At 40.0% G+C, this 16,233-nt stretch overlaps 2 protein-coding genes across 2 annotated transcripts in view; one reads left to right on the top strand and one right to left on the bottom strand.

Annotated features, from left to right (window-relative positions):
- LOC109467299 (synaptotagmin-4-like) overlaps positions 1-5,823 on the bottom strand; it is a 10,227-nt gene extending 4,404 nt beyond the window's left edge. Inside the window, exon 1 of the mRNA XM_019765243.1 lies at positions 5,811-5,823. Within this exon, the coding sequence (XP_019620802.1) occupies positions 5,811-5,823 (13 nt within the window). The remainder of the gene's footprint in view (positions 1-5,810) is intronic.
- Positions 5,824-5,993: 170 nt separating this feature from the next.
- The window catches only part of LOC109467298 (synaptotagmin-6-like), a 74,200-nt gene continuing 63,960 nt past the window's right edge, over positions 5,994-16,233 (top strand). The window contains exon 1 of the mRNA XM_019765242.1: positions 5,994-6,093. Within this exon, the coding sequence (XP_019620801.1) occupies positions 5,994-6,093 (100 nt within the window). The remainder of the gene's footprint in view (positions 6,094-16,233) is intronic.

Genomic DNA, 16,233 nt, shown 5'->3' with positions numbered 1-16,233 from the left:
AATCACTTCGTGTTGGTTAACTTCAAAGTAAAATTATGTAATCATGCAATTAGTTGATCTTGTGCCCTTGGGAAAGGCACTTTACACGACTTTCCTCACTTAGCTCAGGTGTAAATGAATATTGTCCTGTCATGTATTTGTCCCCTGTGTTGGTGGCGGCATTAATATAAGTTGAAAAAAATTGATTGTGTCGTCACCACGTCTGGTGATTACATGTTGGAATAAAAGAAAAAAATTAGTTGAAGAAATTGAAAGTCATTTTGGTCATTTTGTAACCGCCACCTGTTGGAATGACTTTTCTCTACTTTTACCGACAAAGACACGGCAAAGAAATACAACGGAATGGACTGAATGTCAAGTTTGTTGACTAAACAGACTCGCAGGCCAAGCCGCTTCCTTCTTTCTCGGTATTCGTGACTTGTCATAAGTCTGTACAGTCAACATGTCACGGTGTATAGAGCACAGACAAGCACACACCATTTGAGACTGGGGTCCAAAACCTGCATTTCATCGCTCTGTTCCAAAACAGTAAGAATTTTTCTACTTTTTGGTACATACGGTGACTTGCTTGGTCGTTTCTTAACATCTGTGTCCATAATATCACCATAGTCCATAATATCGCCACCTTGAGAAAAAGTGTGCTTAAAGATATTTTTACTGCAACATACCCTAGGTATGTACATTTGAGGTGTGCAGGAGTGCATACCAAAAGTATGTTGAAGTAAAAATATATCAAAGCACACTATTTTTCAAGGTGGCGATATTATGGACCCTGGTGATATTATGGACACGGATGTTACATGTATATGCGTCTTTTTTGCTTTGAAAGTGACAGATTTGCCTTCATTATTATTCATCCTTGTTACGCTGGGGTGGAGGGTATGCATGCCTTACGGCGTTATGTTGATCACTTGGTGAATGCAAAATGCCTCGAACTGTTGCATAGTATGCTCACTTACGATGATTTATGCTTCTAGCTATATAGCTTTCCGATTATAGTAGTAAATCTTGTATGAAGCATATATGGTACATTCTGCACATGATTTATGTAGAAAACGTGACCGTCTGTCATCGCAGAGTTTGCCAAGTCAACAAGAAAAGTCACGGAGCTGAAAAAATGTGTGCCACGTATAAGGAAAGGATTTTTGTTGTCTTGTTGTATGGTCTGTCTCAGAAAGTCATACTATAAGAGTCGTAAAGCTAAAACAAGTCGTGTATAAGTTGTATAAGAGTCGTATGGGGTCGCAGATAAACAAGTGTGTGTAGAATTTCAAGTGGGTCGCCCTCCCCCCAACTCTAGCAACTGTCCCAACATTTAGGTTACCAGCCAAAACCAGACTGTTCAAATTCTGTATTTTCGAAGAAGATAATTATTAAGGTAGACAAGTTAAAAAATGGTTAGACGGCCACAAAAAAGGTCAATATGTTTCTTGCAGATCAGGAATTTTCGGGCTGGGTAATCTAATGCCTATCTACTGACCTATTTCGCCCCTTCTGTTGCTTGTAGTAATACTATTAGGACTCTAGTGGCTAGCAAGGACAACACACGTAATGTGAAAAGTTACAAACTTACCTTAGAAACGCTCGAAGCCCGCATTCTTGCTATAAAGTTGTGTTGGAGAGTGATTCGAAGACAAGTTTGTGTTGTCTGCATACAAGACACCTCCTTCCCACGGTTCGACGGAAAACCTGTTTTTCCAGAAAGTCACGTGGTGTGTGTTTGTGTAGGACAGGTAAAGGTGCGGAGATTCTACAGAAGTGGTGGCGCGGAACTGGCTCAATAAGGACCCCATAGGTATGTCCAAAATCCACATGATTAAAACAACGGGCGATTTGTAGTATATAATTCTAAGTGTGTGTATATTTCTACGTTGTTTAGAATTACGTTGAAGTATGATATGTTGTACCAATGATTTATACGCTGAAATGTATGATCACGATTTATTGAAGTTAAATATCTGAAATACTGAAAATATTACACCTGTGGGGTCTTTGAGATAATGGTTCAACAAGGGACGTGCTGGACGTGCTTGAAGTAAAAATGCAAGCACCACACATAAACCCTGTGTGCATAGTCTTACATGATTAAACTTTAGCCCTGCACGGCAGCCCGTTTTCTTGTGAATGTTGTTCACTGACTAAGTAACTTTCTGTTATTGAACGCTCTTGGTTGATAACTGGATAAAACATCCTAATTTTTGTTTCTGCTTCTTTGACCCCACAATGAGAATGCATTTAGCTGAACGCCTTTTAACATAGTCAATTTGGTGCAGGTATCTCATACAGTACAAACGTGAATCGCAATGTGTCGCTTTTAAAGCACTTCAGTCTGGTTGAGAAGCAAATGCTGAGAAGTGCATTTTATATTGAAAGGTCGAGGTGGATATATATAAAATCCTTCCTGAAGTTCTGATTCAAAATATTAGATGCTTGTGTTCAGGATATTTGTAAGAATTTTGCCTTTTGGGTGGCACATAGCCCTAATAGCAACATAAAGAAGTGGCGTAAGTGTAGGCTCCCTAGCAGCTTTTTTTGAACTGCAGGGGTCAATTTTGTTTTTCACTTTTGAAGGTTATAACGATAATTCAAGAAAGGGTTGACGATTTGTCGTTATTTTTGGCATGTTCGTATTTTTTTTCTTACCTCTATCTCGATATCTCTAAAGCTAAGAAAAGCCGAGCTAACCCTAAATAAAATCAGATTATGTACATCAATACACCCTCACCCACCCACGCGTTAGCGTATATACTGTCACCTTGCCAACATCTTTTCAACATGCTGGTTTTTCAGTGGCAAACAAAAGACTCCGGTCCCAATTCAATTACACTCCAATTGAATATTGATCGAGCGTTTCGGCCAAGAAAAACACGGACTCATTACAAATGAACGCTCCAGCAACGACGAATTACACTGTAATACAAGCAAAGTAACTGGTTTGTAATGACCCACTTTTGAGAGAGATAATAGTTTATTCAAAGTAAAAAAAAAACATTTATTTTGCAGCACCAGTGCTGAATTGCGTTTTCTATACACAAATACGTAATTCAAATCTTATCATCAGGACTAATAAGAATTATAAATTTCAAATAAGAATTAAAACAAGTCACAAATCCTGGAAAATCACTACTATCACGACTTGAAATTCTGTTATAACATAAATTAACATTAACTGTCATTCAGCAGGGGGACACAGTAAGGTAGTGTACTGTTTAGCATACGCTGTGTCCGGTACTTAAACTGTGTCAGTTTCGTGCTGTTCCTAAGTGTTCTATTGAGGACATCCCCCCTTTTCTACACAGTTCTAAGAATTGACCAGGGAGAATTCATTTTAGATTGCAGCCAGCTTACTGAGGTGTGAAAGTTACTTAATCGATTATATAATCTTTTCTGCTTCGATAAATTTGGTCGAAATTATTTCATAATCAAATTGACCTGTTTTATTTTTTCCCGATGTTACTACCTTGACTAACATCTGTGTCCATAATGTCACCAGGGTCCATAATATCGCCACCTTGAGAAACAGTGTGCTTAAAGATATTTTTACTGCAACATACTTTTGGTATGCACTCCTTCACACATCAAATGTACATACCTAGGGTGTGTTGCACTATTTCTCAAGATGGCGATATTATGGACCCTGGTGATATTATGGACACAGATGTTACACCTTTCTATACCTGAATGGGTTGGAGTTTTATAACTAAATGGGTTGGGGTTAGGATCAGCAGGCATGGTTCTGGATAGCCTCCGTGTAGTCAAGTACTAAGTACGTAGATTTACCCAGGCATGGTTCTGGATATGTATGGACTATCCGAAACCGTGCCTCAGCATGGTTCTGGATAAAACATTGTTGTTAATATGTGTGGACTATCCAGAACTGTACCTGAGCATGGTAATGGATAAAGCACTGTTCTGGATACGGGTGGACTATCCAGAACGGTGCCTGCGTATGGTTCTGGATACTCAACACTGTTCTGGATACGAGTGGAGTATCCAGAACCGTGCTTAAGTAGGGTTCTCCTAATAAAACGCTGTTCTGGATAAGCACGGACTATCCAGAACAGTACCTGAGTATGGTTCTGGATATACGAATATAGAACCGTGCCTGAGTATGGTTCTGGATAAAGTACTGTGTTCTAGATACGAGTGGGCTATCCAGAACAGTGACTAAACATAGTTCCGGATAAAGCACAGTTTCGGATACAACAAATAGAGACTCAGTAACTATAATAGATATGAACAACAGGTTACGCATTTTCACCCCTCCACAACCCTCTCTCTTGGTTTGCCCCATATTTGCCACAGCCAACGATGACATTTGCTCAACCCCCGTATGTACCGTGTTACACCGCGTACAGAAAGGCGCGTGTGTACTTACGATTATCACAGCATAATGCTAATAGCGCTCGCGTGTTCCTACCCACGGGACCACTTAACAAGGGGGCTGGCAGTGTGAATGGGAGCTTAGGCTACAGCATGTAAATTTTATGGTTAACATCCTCCGCAGACTCCAAATCTAATGCGATAGGGCGAAAAAAACAAGGCGGGCCAAAAAAACAAGATTCCTACATTTTCAAATTTCTACATCATAAACCATGTTAATCAAGAAATTATGTATATATTGTGGTAAGTTTACGGTCAACTATTACAACATCCATTTGTCACTGAAAATATAAGTTTTCAATCTTTGTACAAATGGACATTCAGTCGGAACATCACATATATACAGCGCTAGCCACCATCACATAAGAAAGGAATGAAATACTTCACTGAATCGAAAGTAAAAGACAAAACAATAGATTAGAGCATTGTCTTGTCTCTCCTCTTCATATGTATCTGTCATCCACCTTCCGGCATGGCAACAGACATCTTTGCCCATTTTCGTCATATACGAGGGCCTGCAAAGGGGGTAGTGATTACGAATTACGCAAAATTTTCGCCGCCTATTACGAATTACGTTAAAGTTTCAGAGCTGATTACGACTTTACGATTTGCGGCTAATGTCCAATTACGAATTACGTTGATTTTTGCGGAGGCTGCCTACGAATTACGAAGTCTAAAACGGCCTGATTACGCCTTACGAAAAAGGGCTTGCAGGCCCTCATATACGACCTCTCGACCACTGTCAGAGGGCAACAATTTTTTTTTTCAAAATCAGGCGAAAATCAATGCGCGCAGTGATGTCATCCATAAAAATTACTTGCTGTGGCCTTAACAAGGGGGCTGGTCGTGTGAATAGGGGCTTATGCGCTTACAAGTGTGCATCATAAATTATCACCGAGGCTTTCCGATTTGAAAATCAAATCATCTCACGTTTCCCCGTACATTTACGGGCCTTTTATGACGGAATAAATCAAATTATTAGCTAATAATATTCTACTTGTCAACGACGAGAATGTCTTATACCAGTATGAGCTCCATCATATTATGATGCACATAAAGGGGTTGTCGCAATGTTCATTTGCAGGGATATATAGAAATTTGAGATTGAACAAAACGACAAATTTTAGATTTTGGGACTGAACAAAATCAAATTTTTGCAAATTGAAATAAAATTATGCATATTTCATTTCCGTAGTAACCTACGATCGGTAATGGTGCAAACATATTTCATAGTTAGACCCATACTCTGATCTAGTGATGTAAAATGAACGGTCCCCAAATATGGAAATTTCCCGCCATAAAAGGCGTTGGTTGATCGCTGTCGGATGAGTGATTTTCACAGCTTACGTCGCGAAGGTTTTTTTGGCGACGTCTGCCAGTAGTGTTCACTGGGATATCTTTTCCCACAAGACCTCAGTCGTCCAAACGTGGTTCCGCCATCCCGCAATGCTTTATACGACCTCCCATCTCTTTTCACAGTTGTAGCGCCACATTACAAGATCGTAAACCATCAGGTAATTCCCGAAGCGAAGCAGCGGGAAGGTGCCGGGAATGTCTCGGGCACTGTCGCCTCCCTCCCCGAAGACTTCCTGACGGGGCATCGGTGAGAGATGGAGCGGGAAGGCAGGATGGACGGACCCTACCGGCGGTTCGGGGAGTACCCCGGGCCCAGCCACCACATCGAACGGCCGGTTCCTTATGAACTAGACGGTAAGGTTTTTTCTCTTCATCTTTCGCTCATAGATTTGTTTAGCTTGTACTCTACAATTTTAAATACTACTAGGTAACCATAGCTTCCTACCAGACTGATGCAGTGGGTTCAAGGAAAGTAGAATTTAGCAAAAAATTTGAAGAATAAAATTTGTCCACCTTCCCGTGGACAGACTCTCCAGGCCAACTATTCTCCCATTTTTGCCGCATTCTACCATCCCTACCCCCGTAGGAAGGCCTGGGGGGAGGCTAAAGCAACCTGTCGCGAGCCCTAGCCTCCGTAGCAGGCTTATAGAACTGGTGGTTTGGTGGTCTTCGGCTGTTTTCTGATTAGTCCAGTTCTTAAAAAACGGGGGCAATTCAACCAGGCCGGCTATGTTGTCTATATTCAATCAGAAAATAGCACATAAAAGCTCCTAAAGGCCCTAAAGACCCCCCCCCCCCACACACAGTTTTTGGTATGCTACGGAGGCAACGCGAGCCCGTACACCATTGCCACAAGCTGCCAATTAGAAGCGCGGAGAATGCCGTGCCTGGTCCCGCTAGTAGCGATGTGTATCGCGGGGTCACCATCGCTGTCCTTTCCGCCAGCCTTCATAAAATTTTAACGCCGTGAAGTCTTACCGTAACGCGTCCACGTACCAGCTTATAAACCCAGTGTTAAGCCGCTTCAACTTCTATCTACTAGTAGGCTTTCACCATCTACTAGTAGGCTTTTACCAAGTATTTGCATACACAAGTAGCAAGCTTCAATTATACGAGCTGTTTAGAATTAAGACTAATTCAAAGCTCTTCTAAGACACCTTTAAGTAAAAATAGACTTGATGGTCTTCTCTCTGCGCTTGGTTGAGATTTTAATAGCTGCCTTTCCGTTACTACAAACGATATTTTATTGCCCCGTCATTTGAGTGTTGTAGAGCTCAAACATGTATGTCTTTGCCGCAAACATTTGTTGATTATAAGAAGTGTCTTCCCAAACGCTTGAGGTGATCTATCTTTCCCGCCATCAGGGAAATCAAAGCGTCTCTTTTGTTACCGGATATATTGATCTGACGTCCTCTCATGAAGTCCTCAAGTTCACCCGGAGTGGAGGACACATGGTGTGCATCAGTACTCATCCCGATCAAAGGACGGTGTGCGAACGTATTCTGACGGGTAGGCGATAGGGTGAGGGTTCGGAATAGGAAAAGGGTACGGGATAGGGTAAGGTGTACGGGATAGGGTAAGGTGTACGGGATAGGGTGAGGTGTACGGGAAAGGGTGAGGTGTACGGGAAAGGGTGAGGTGTACGGGAAAGGGTGAGGTGTACGGGAAAGGGTGAGGTGTACGGGATAGGGTGAAGTGTACGGGATAGGGTGACGGGTACGGGATATTGTACACGTAACGTGTACGGGATAGGGTGAGAGGCACGGTATAGGGTGAGGGGTACGGGATAGGGTAAGGTGTACGGGATAGGGTAAGGTGTACGGGATAGGGTGAGGTGTACGGGATAGGGTGACGGGTACGGGATATTGTACACGTAACGTGTACGGGATAGGGTGAGAGGCACGGTATAGGGTGAGGGGTACGGGATAGGGTAGGAGGTACGGGATAGGGTGAGGGGTACAGGATAGGGTGAAGGGTACGGATTAGGGTGGGGTGCGGGTTAGAGTGGGGGGCACAGGATAGGGTGAGGGGCACGGCGGTAGGGTGGGGGGTACGGGATAGGGTGAGGGGTACGGCATAGGGTAACGGGCACGGGATAGGGTACCGGTACATACGGTATAGGGTGACGGGTCCAGGATAGGGTAACGGGTTCGAGATAGGGTTACCATGTATAGGAACTTGATGAACTTTAGATATCCTGCTAGGTTTAGGTCTTACTTTACACTCGTAACACGAAGGATCGGCACTGTACTGTTGTATCTAGAACCATGCTCTATCCATAACCATGCTCAGGCACAGTTATGGATAGTCCACTGGTATCCACAACCGTGCCTTGCGCAGATCTATACGTCCTTGGATACATGGAGACAATTCAGAACCGTGCCTGATCCTATAAGCCATAAACAACTCCAGGCATAGAACTAGATATGATACAATAGACACTAACATGGATTGATGGCTTCTTCTATGCGCACGAATGATCCCGGAGGCCAGTATTTACTGCACATGCGACAAAGGCTTCCAGGTTTACCACGTTAAATTTTATCTTTCAGCAAAACGCGAAGATACGTTGGATGATGGTAGTCATAAATTTACGGCTCTCGCATGTTGTATTTTTTATGTTTTTTGTGAGAATGACATTTGCACGTTACTAGGCTTTAGTGCTAGTAAAAGAAGAACACGAAAGAGAAAAAAAAACCCTCAAGATCCTACTCTCCTCTGGCTCCTTTTTGATCAGAACACCATCTTCTCTTTCAAAGAGTAACTAAATGATTCTTGAAACACTTTACAATTTGACATTTACATGAAAGACTAAAGAGAGATGAGCAATAATTTCACTAAGATGCTCAAAGGCGTGACATTTGGAACACGTCCTTGTCGTAATTTATAATAAAAAGCATAGAAAAAACGGTATAGAAACAGCCGTAAGATCTATATTAGATGTTATGAATCAGTTATTGGCTTATTGATTTGTAATTTGACAACAGATGGTAGTTTGATTTGGATTCTATCGACGCGAAAACCCGGGGAGTGTGAGAAAATGATTTGTGAATTTGGGTCGAACGATCTGTTTGGTTGCTTTATTTCCCATATGACCATTAAGGATAATAGCATTAGTTTCTCTCTACTGCAAATAAGAAATGCTTTAAAAACTAGAAAGGTAACATTCGCAAAACAAATACATAATGTTTTTCTTCGCATATGGGCTGCTCTGTTAATTCTTACTCATTGACATATATGGTGACATGAGTCTAAATCCCTCCTACTATAAAATTGCAACATTATGTAACCCAACACCAGTTACCATGGTGAGAGACAGTCTAGTTCAGTCAGGTCAGAGGTCACTGGAGAAGAAGAAGAAACGTAGCAAAAACAATATGTTTTCCTTCGGTAAACATAATGATAGTAATATTGAACCTAAATGTACAACGGAAAATAGTATTTTGTAATAGTTTATTAGCAGTCAATTCATGTTTCATTAGGACAGTCTTTCCCTCCTGGAATCTGCGTGGTTTTCATCAATTTAAGTATTTGAATAGTATAGAGAAATTTATATTCCTTGCAGTCTTTAACAAACCAGCTCTAACTACTCATACAGCCAACTGCATTTATAAGATTACCAGAAAGCGAGAGGAAGTTGAAAGTACTTGTGTACTATAGCCGTTTTATTATCAACATTGATGTACTTTGTCAATATGTGACCTGTCTTTAGCCCAGCGGGGAAAAATGTACATTAAAGGTCTTCATTCATTCATTAATATGGTAATGTATCCAACACATAAGCACCCAACGCGATATTCAGTGCAAAGCCTACCACAAAAATTCAAGGGGTTATCTAATTGCTTGGGCGGGTACCAGCATACCTTCGTAAATAATGCATAATGTAAACACTAAAGGTGCTGGGAGTTATCCTTAGGGTTTAAGTTATCAATGAGGTGTTCTATTCACACACGCAGTGGGGCATTTCTAGAGTCGGATTTCCTTTATACATGGCCTTTTATACCGGAATATTCCGTTTGTCCTTTCTGTGTTACTTACTATGTAGAGATCTATTCACGTTTCTGTAACCAGAATAGTCTTTGGAGCATACTCAAATTCAAAGGTTTTAAAAGTGCTGCCACACCAAAAGCGATTTTAGAGCAGTACAATTGGATTTTTTGTGTAAATTTTTTGGTCATTTTTTTAAATGTAGTAAGTTGAATCAACCCTATTTAATAGCATACTGATATCTGTGAGGCAAAAAAAAATGCAAAGTCGCCGATAGAAATGGTTGCTTGTTTCGTATCGTAGGCTGGTTCTAGCTATTATTTATTGGTGGTACCAAAAAATAAAGAGAATCCTCAAGTAGCTTGGTGTTAGGCTATTTCAAACACTTTAAGTATACAAAATGATAAAAATGTAGTAATAAGAAATGGCAGTAAATGTCAAAAGTTTTGCCAGTCTAAAATAGCATTCAATGTCATTAAATGTAATTGTAAAATCACAAAATCTTGCAATTAGCCTTCGGGCATGAATTTGCAATAAACATTCTATTGTAAAAGCCCCAACAAGTGCACATTGCAACCCGACTCTAACACTGGTGAATAAACGGTCTCCAGTGCGGCAGTACCATCTGGAAATCTGTCGGGTGATTAAATCCAACTAAGGCCACACCAATTTGATTTCTTGGTTAACGGATTTTTGAAGAAGAATAATGGAGCGGGCGGGCGAAAAAAAATAAAAACAGGCCTAGTTCAAAATTTAAACAATGAATTTTGAACTTTTAATGATACCACTGCATTGAAAGATGGAATAACTGTAACAACTAGGAAGAAAAGGACTGTCTTCAACTGTTCAGGGCAAAATATGAGCATTTTGCACTTGATTCTGAATTTTATTTTTATCTGCAAATCAGAAAAAAAATGAAGCGGGCGAATCCGTTAACCAAGAAATGAAATTGGTTGGCCTAATGAGGGCAAAAAAACGAGTCTCCGGTTAAGGGCTTCAAGGGGGAAACAGACGCACAAATTTCTCCTCAAATTGGCATCAAGAAAAGGCGTGTCAGATTTTAACACTGCTGTTATCTTATAGCCACAGATGGCCTGAAGGGTCATTAGTAGCGCTAATGTAATATTTATAACACACTATACCATATTGATTTACAATTTGAAATGAATTTAATCCGATAGAAAGCTGGCAAATCGATGACCTGTTTTGAGACGCCTTAACAGGAAATGTGCCAATGTACTATCGCAAGAAATATGTTAATGTACTAAGGCCACACCAAGTAATTTATGTGGATGACGTCCTCTGGAGACCCTACATTTAATGCGAGAGAGCAAGAAAAAAAGAAGAGGGGCCAAAAGATGCCTAGATTTGAAATATACTAAGGGACGACAAATGTTAGGACACAAATCGAATGAGAGAACACAGTGTAACAACCTACAAGTCTTTTATTCGTCATGAAAACAACAATAAACCAGTGGAGCAGCAGTTGTCGTCCTGTCCTGTTTCCTTTCTTTCATCACATATCTTCCAATCTTGCAATTTGGCACTGCAGTGACTCTTTGGTCATAGTTACAGGAAGCGGAATTTCTTTTTTTCTTCTTCTTCTGGGAACAGGCCAAAATTAATGCACAGACGGACGTCATCTATACATTTTATCTTGTGTGGCCTAACTTTACTAAAAATGTGAAAATTCCAAGAAAAAAGAGGAAGAAAAACTGAAGAGATACTTACATCCGGGTACTTGCACTCAGGGTGTCAGACGACATTACGGTTCACACTTGTTGCAATTTTCAACCGTAACTCTAGGCTGCTGCAAGCGTTCAACAAATGACATGTCTGTCGGCAATTGTTCCATATTATCCATGCATAATTGCGTAGCTTCTGCATTGCCTAACTGTCAAACAACGCTGCTTGGTAACCAACTCATAGTCTCTACATTTTTACGATCAAAGCTGGCATCAGCAGCATTTGGGTGTGTCTCTCTTTTAGAAAGCTCAGATGGCCTACACAGCAGTTAACTCAAGAAATAGGCATTAATGATCACTTCTTTCTACGTTTTCAAATTGTAAACATTAACTTTTGTTTTGTAAATGTAATTTCACATTAATTTTGATGAATTTATTTGAACCAATAGAGAAGATACTTTACCAAGGTTTCTTTAGTAATAACGTATAATCGTTGTATCAGAGGTAGGTAGGTGGTCGACTAGCTTGTTGTGTTAGAACGGCCTACATAACTCTGATATCTTTATAAGGAGTCCAATTGTCATCACTTAAAATTATGATCCTTGCTGATGCCAACCAATAAGTTATACACAGCAAAGGCTTAAAAATCAACAACATGCACGCTGTATGCATAACACTGTAAATGGTTTATCTTCAATATATTCTGCTGTGTATTCTTGTTATTATTAATGAGTCCTGTACTTAACAAGAATACACAGCAGAATATATTAAAGATAAACCATTTATACACAACATAAGGCTTAAAACCAACTACACGCACGTTGTCTGCATAAGATTGTGAGTGGGTTATCTTTAAATTTATTCTGCTGTGTGTTCTTATTAAGTCCTGTACTTAACAAGAATACACAGAAAAATATATTGATAAACCACTTAAACACAAAACAAGGCTTAAAAATCAACAACACGCAAGCTGTGTGCATAACATTGAGTGGTTTATCTTCAAATTTATTCTGCTGTGTGTTCTTGTTAAGTCCTGTACTTTAGAACCTAACAAAGCCCAAGGGACGGATTATGCAAATTCAGTCACAGTCGATAAACCTTGGGTTCCTTCAAGCGTGAAGCTTTTCTTGTTGCCAACAAGGTTTCAGGCAGTGATGAGATTATAAGATGCAATATAAGATCGAATAAAGAAACGCACGAGGGATACATGAGGGTATTTATATCTTGAGTAACTATTTGAAGACAATTTTTGGGCGACCAAAATATTCTCAATGTGGAAATGTACTTTTTGTCTATTTATGTTTACCGAAGAAAAACATATTGTTTTTGCTCACTTTCGTCCTCTTCTTCTCCAAACAAATAAGGTTAATGACCTGAACCAGACGTCTATCGCCATGGTAACTGGTGTTGGGTTACATCATGTTGGAATTTTGTAGCAAGAGGGATTTAGACCATATATATGAATGTTGTTGAGTACGAATTAACATAGCAGACCATATGCGAAGGAAAACATTATGCAGTTGCTTTGCAAATTTTCTAGTTGTATTTTCTTGAATGATATTATTTGAAAAATATTCTGAATGAGGAAACCTGTCTTACATTGACATTTATTGCTATTTCTTAGCATATGCTTATCATTTTATACTTTGAGCGTTTGCTAGTAGCCCCAAAACAAGGTTTGTGAGGCCCTCTATATTTTTGTACCACAAATGAATAGCTAGAACCAGCCAACGATACGAAACAAGTTTTCCGACGGCAACGTCGTACTTTTGCCTCACAGAAATCAGTATGCTATGGAATTGGCTTGGTTTGGTTTAATTTAAAAAATGACTCAATCTTGACTTTGAAAATTTAACTGTCCTGAAATCGCGTTGGCTGCCTTTTTACATGTACCAATTTTAGCCCATTACTATTAAAACGTGGCATAGGTCACTTTGGTTAAGCAATCAGATCTAGACTCTCACACCAGTAATAGTAACATGAGCCACTTGCAGAAGCATTTTGGCTCATAACTGCATGTTACGATCATTATAAGCATCGTTAACTGCGCACGGGAAGATATTCTCTCATATTGCAGTTGCCAACTCTCATATTACCAGATGCTATAGTCACAGGGTCATTGCACCATATCTATATTCAGGGCTTGAAATACTGGGTACATGCGCACCTTAGTGCACCCAAAATTGGAGCTGTGTACCCAATTTTTTTCTGTAGGTGCACTCAAACATTTTTGTATTTTTTTAAGAAAAAAATTGAAAGTATAATAGTACGAGGGATATTCTTGGCATCTATTAAAAGTATCAGAAAAATGATAAAATCTTTATTGGAGTACTTGTGTAAGGTTTTAAAGTTAGCTCCCAGTTCAGATTCAAGCTTAGAAGAGGAACTGTAAGATCTTAAATTAGGCTTTTTTATATGGTGCACTCAAAAATGTTTTGTGCACCTAATGTTTTAGGTTGGGTGCACCAGTGCACATTTTCCCAAAAATGAGTTTCAAGCCCCGATAGTACATGTTAGGCTTACTTAGCGAGCAACCACAGGAAGATACGTGATTTACTATTGGCTCTGACACAACAGGGTCATTTGGTGGCGTCCAATTTTATCCAATGATTCGTCATAATAAATCTACAGGGAACACTTATGTAAGGCAGGCTTTGTCGTGCAAGGTTATAACATCCACGTGTATTCATAATGTAACAAATGTATTATCATGTTTTAGATACTGAGAGGAAGATCACGACTTTCCGCAGATAGCTGGAGGCTAGGGTGTTTAAAGCTGATGCATTCATCTAGATACTGCATTGTGTATAGTAAGAAGCATGAAACAGGTAACGTACAGTAAATAACCTCTCGCCACATATTATGTTTACCGAAGAATAACATATTGTTATCGCTCTGTTTCTTCCTCTGTTCTAAACACATAAGGTCAATGAACTGAACCAGACGTCTGTCACCATGGTAACTAGTGTTGGGTAACATCATGTTGCAATTTTATAGCAGGAGGGATTTGGACTCCAGTCACCATATACTTGAATGTGTTTGAGTTAGAATTAACAGAGCAGACTATATGCTAAGGTAAACATTATGTAATTGCTTTGCAAATCTTACCTTTCTAGCTGTATTAGTTTTTTTTAGCTTTCACAATTATATATATATAAGGAGTCACAGGTTAGATTATTGTTAAGTAGTTGGTATTCAACCAGGTGTTGTATGTAATTGTAGTTATTGAGTATGTACTCGATAAATTGTCTTTAACTGTACAGTTATGAATATTGAAAACAATTCAAAGATGGATACCAGACGTCGAAGAAGTCAAATTGGAGACAACTTGTTGATTTACATAGCCCCCTTGATAGGGCAAGAACCACGACAAGAAAATCACCAATGTACATGTGTAGACATGCACAGGGCGGATACAATCTATGGGGACAAGCAAAGAAACTTATCCTAAGCCTAAGTAGTCATGATGTTCCACCAAGTACTGTAGCGACATCTTAACGTTGCTGGCCACGGCTCAGTACTGTAATGCAGCCGTTGTCGTTCCCAAAACATATATCTTTTGAGCCAGGCTGCACGAGGTAATGGAGATAGCATTGACCGGGGAAACCCCATTTTGCCTCAGCGATGTAGTCTACAGAGACCTCAGAGTAATTACTGTCTAAGGCCATGCTTTATCTGATGTCCAGATGCTTTCAGTCTACCCACTGTTGTGTTATCGATGACCGTCTTGCTGCTTTTGAGGACATGCAGCACTGATTGGTCGATGATTGCCGCACACAGAAGAATATATTCATCACTGTCGTCTGCCTAGCATCAATCTGGTGCAGGACAAAATTGCCATCAAGTACTTGGCTGCAACTTACCAGTTAGAAACAGCCAACGATATGGAACAAGCAACCGTTATCCTTCAAATGGCAACATCGTACTTTTGCCTCACAGATATCAGTATGCTATGGGAAAGGGTTGATTAAAAAATAACCAGCACTTTGGCACACCACATAACCAGCAAGTGACTTTGAAAATCGAGGAATACTGGCCTGAAATCGCTTTGGGTGCCTTTTCTGTTATACAAACCTGTATTTCGTCGGATGATTATTCCGCAAGGACATTCCTCATGTCCAAATTCAGCGATTTCTACTTTGTTATTTAGATGGACATCTCGCCTCTTTTAAGGACATGCAGCCTAAGTAGTCATGATGTTCCACCAAGTACTGTAGCGATATCTTTAACGTTGATGTCCACCACCCAGCACTGTATTGCAGACATTGTCGTGCCCAAACCACACATCGTTTTAGGCAGCACAAGCTAATAGAGATAGTATTGACCAAGGAAACCCCATTTTGCCTCAGCGATGTAGTCTACAGAGTTTATCTGATGTCCAGATGCTTTCAGTCTACCTACTGTTGTGTTATCGATGGCCGTCTTGCTGCTTTTGAGGACATGCACCACTGATTGGTCGATGATTGCCACAGACAGAAGAATATATTTATCACTGTGTCGTCTGAGTCAATCTAGTGAATACAGACAAAAATGCCATCACGTACTTAGCTGCAGCTATAGTGTGTTCCATAGTACATAGTACATTCAAACCACAAAAAGATTAATGAATGAAAGACGTTGATTGTACGTATATGGGTTATTCACTTATTGTATGTTTGGGTCATATTGTCATCATGACTTTACAACTGTATTTTGTACGAATTTACAAATGTTATCTTAACAAAATCTTCGTAAGATCATTCATGTCTTTTACCTTACCTATCTGATGTCTAGATACTTTCAGTCTACCTACCGTTGTGCTATCGATGGCCATCGTACTGCT

The sequence above is a fragment of the Branchiostoma belcheri genome, unplaced genomic scaffold, assembly GCF_001625305.1.
Source record: "Branchiostoma belcheri isolate BF01 breed outbred unplaced genomic scaffold, Haploidv18h27 scaffold18, whole genome shotgun sequence".
Classification (NCBI taxonomy): domain Eukaryota; kingdom Metazoa; phylum Chordata; class Leptocardii; order Amphioxiformes; family Branchiostomatidae; genus Branchiostoma; species Branchiostoma belcheri.
Note: the sequence above shows the minus strand (reverse complement) of the source record. Positions and strands in the feature narration are given on the sequence as shown.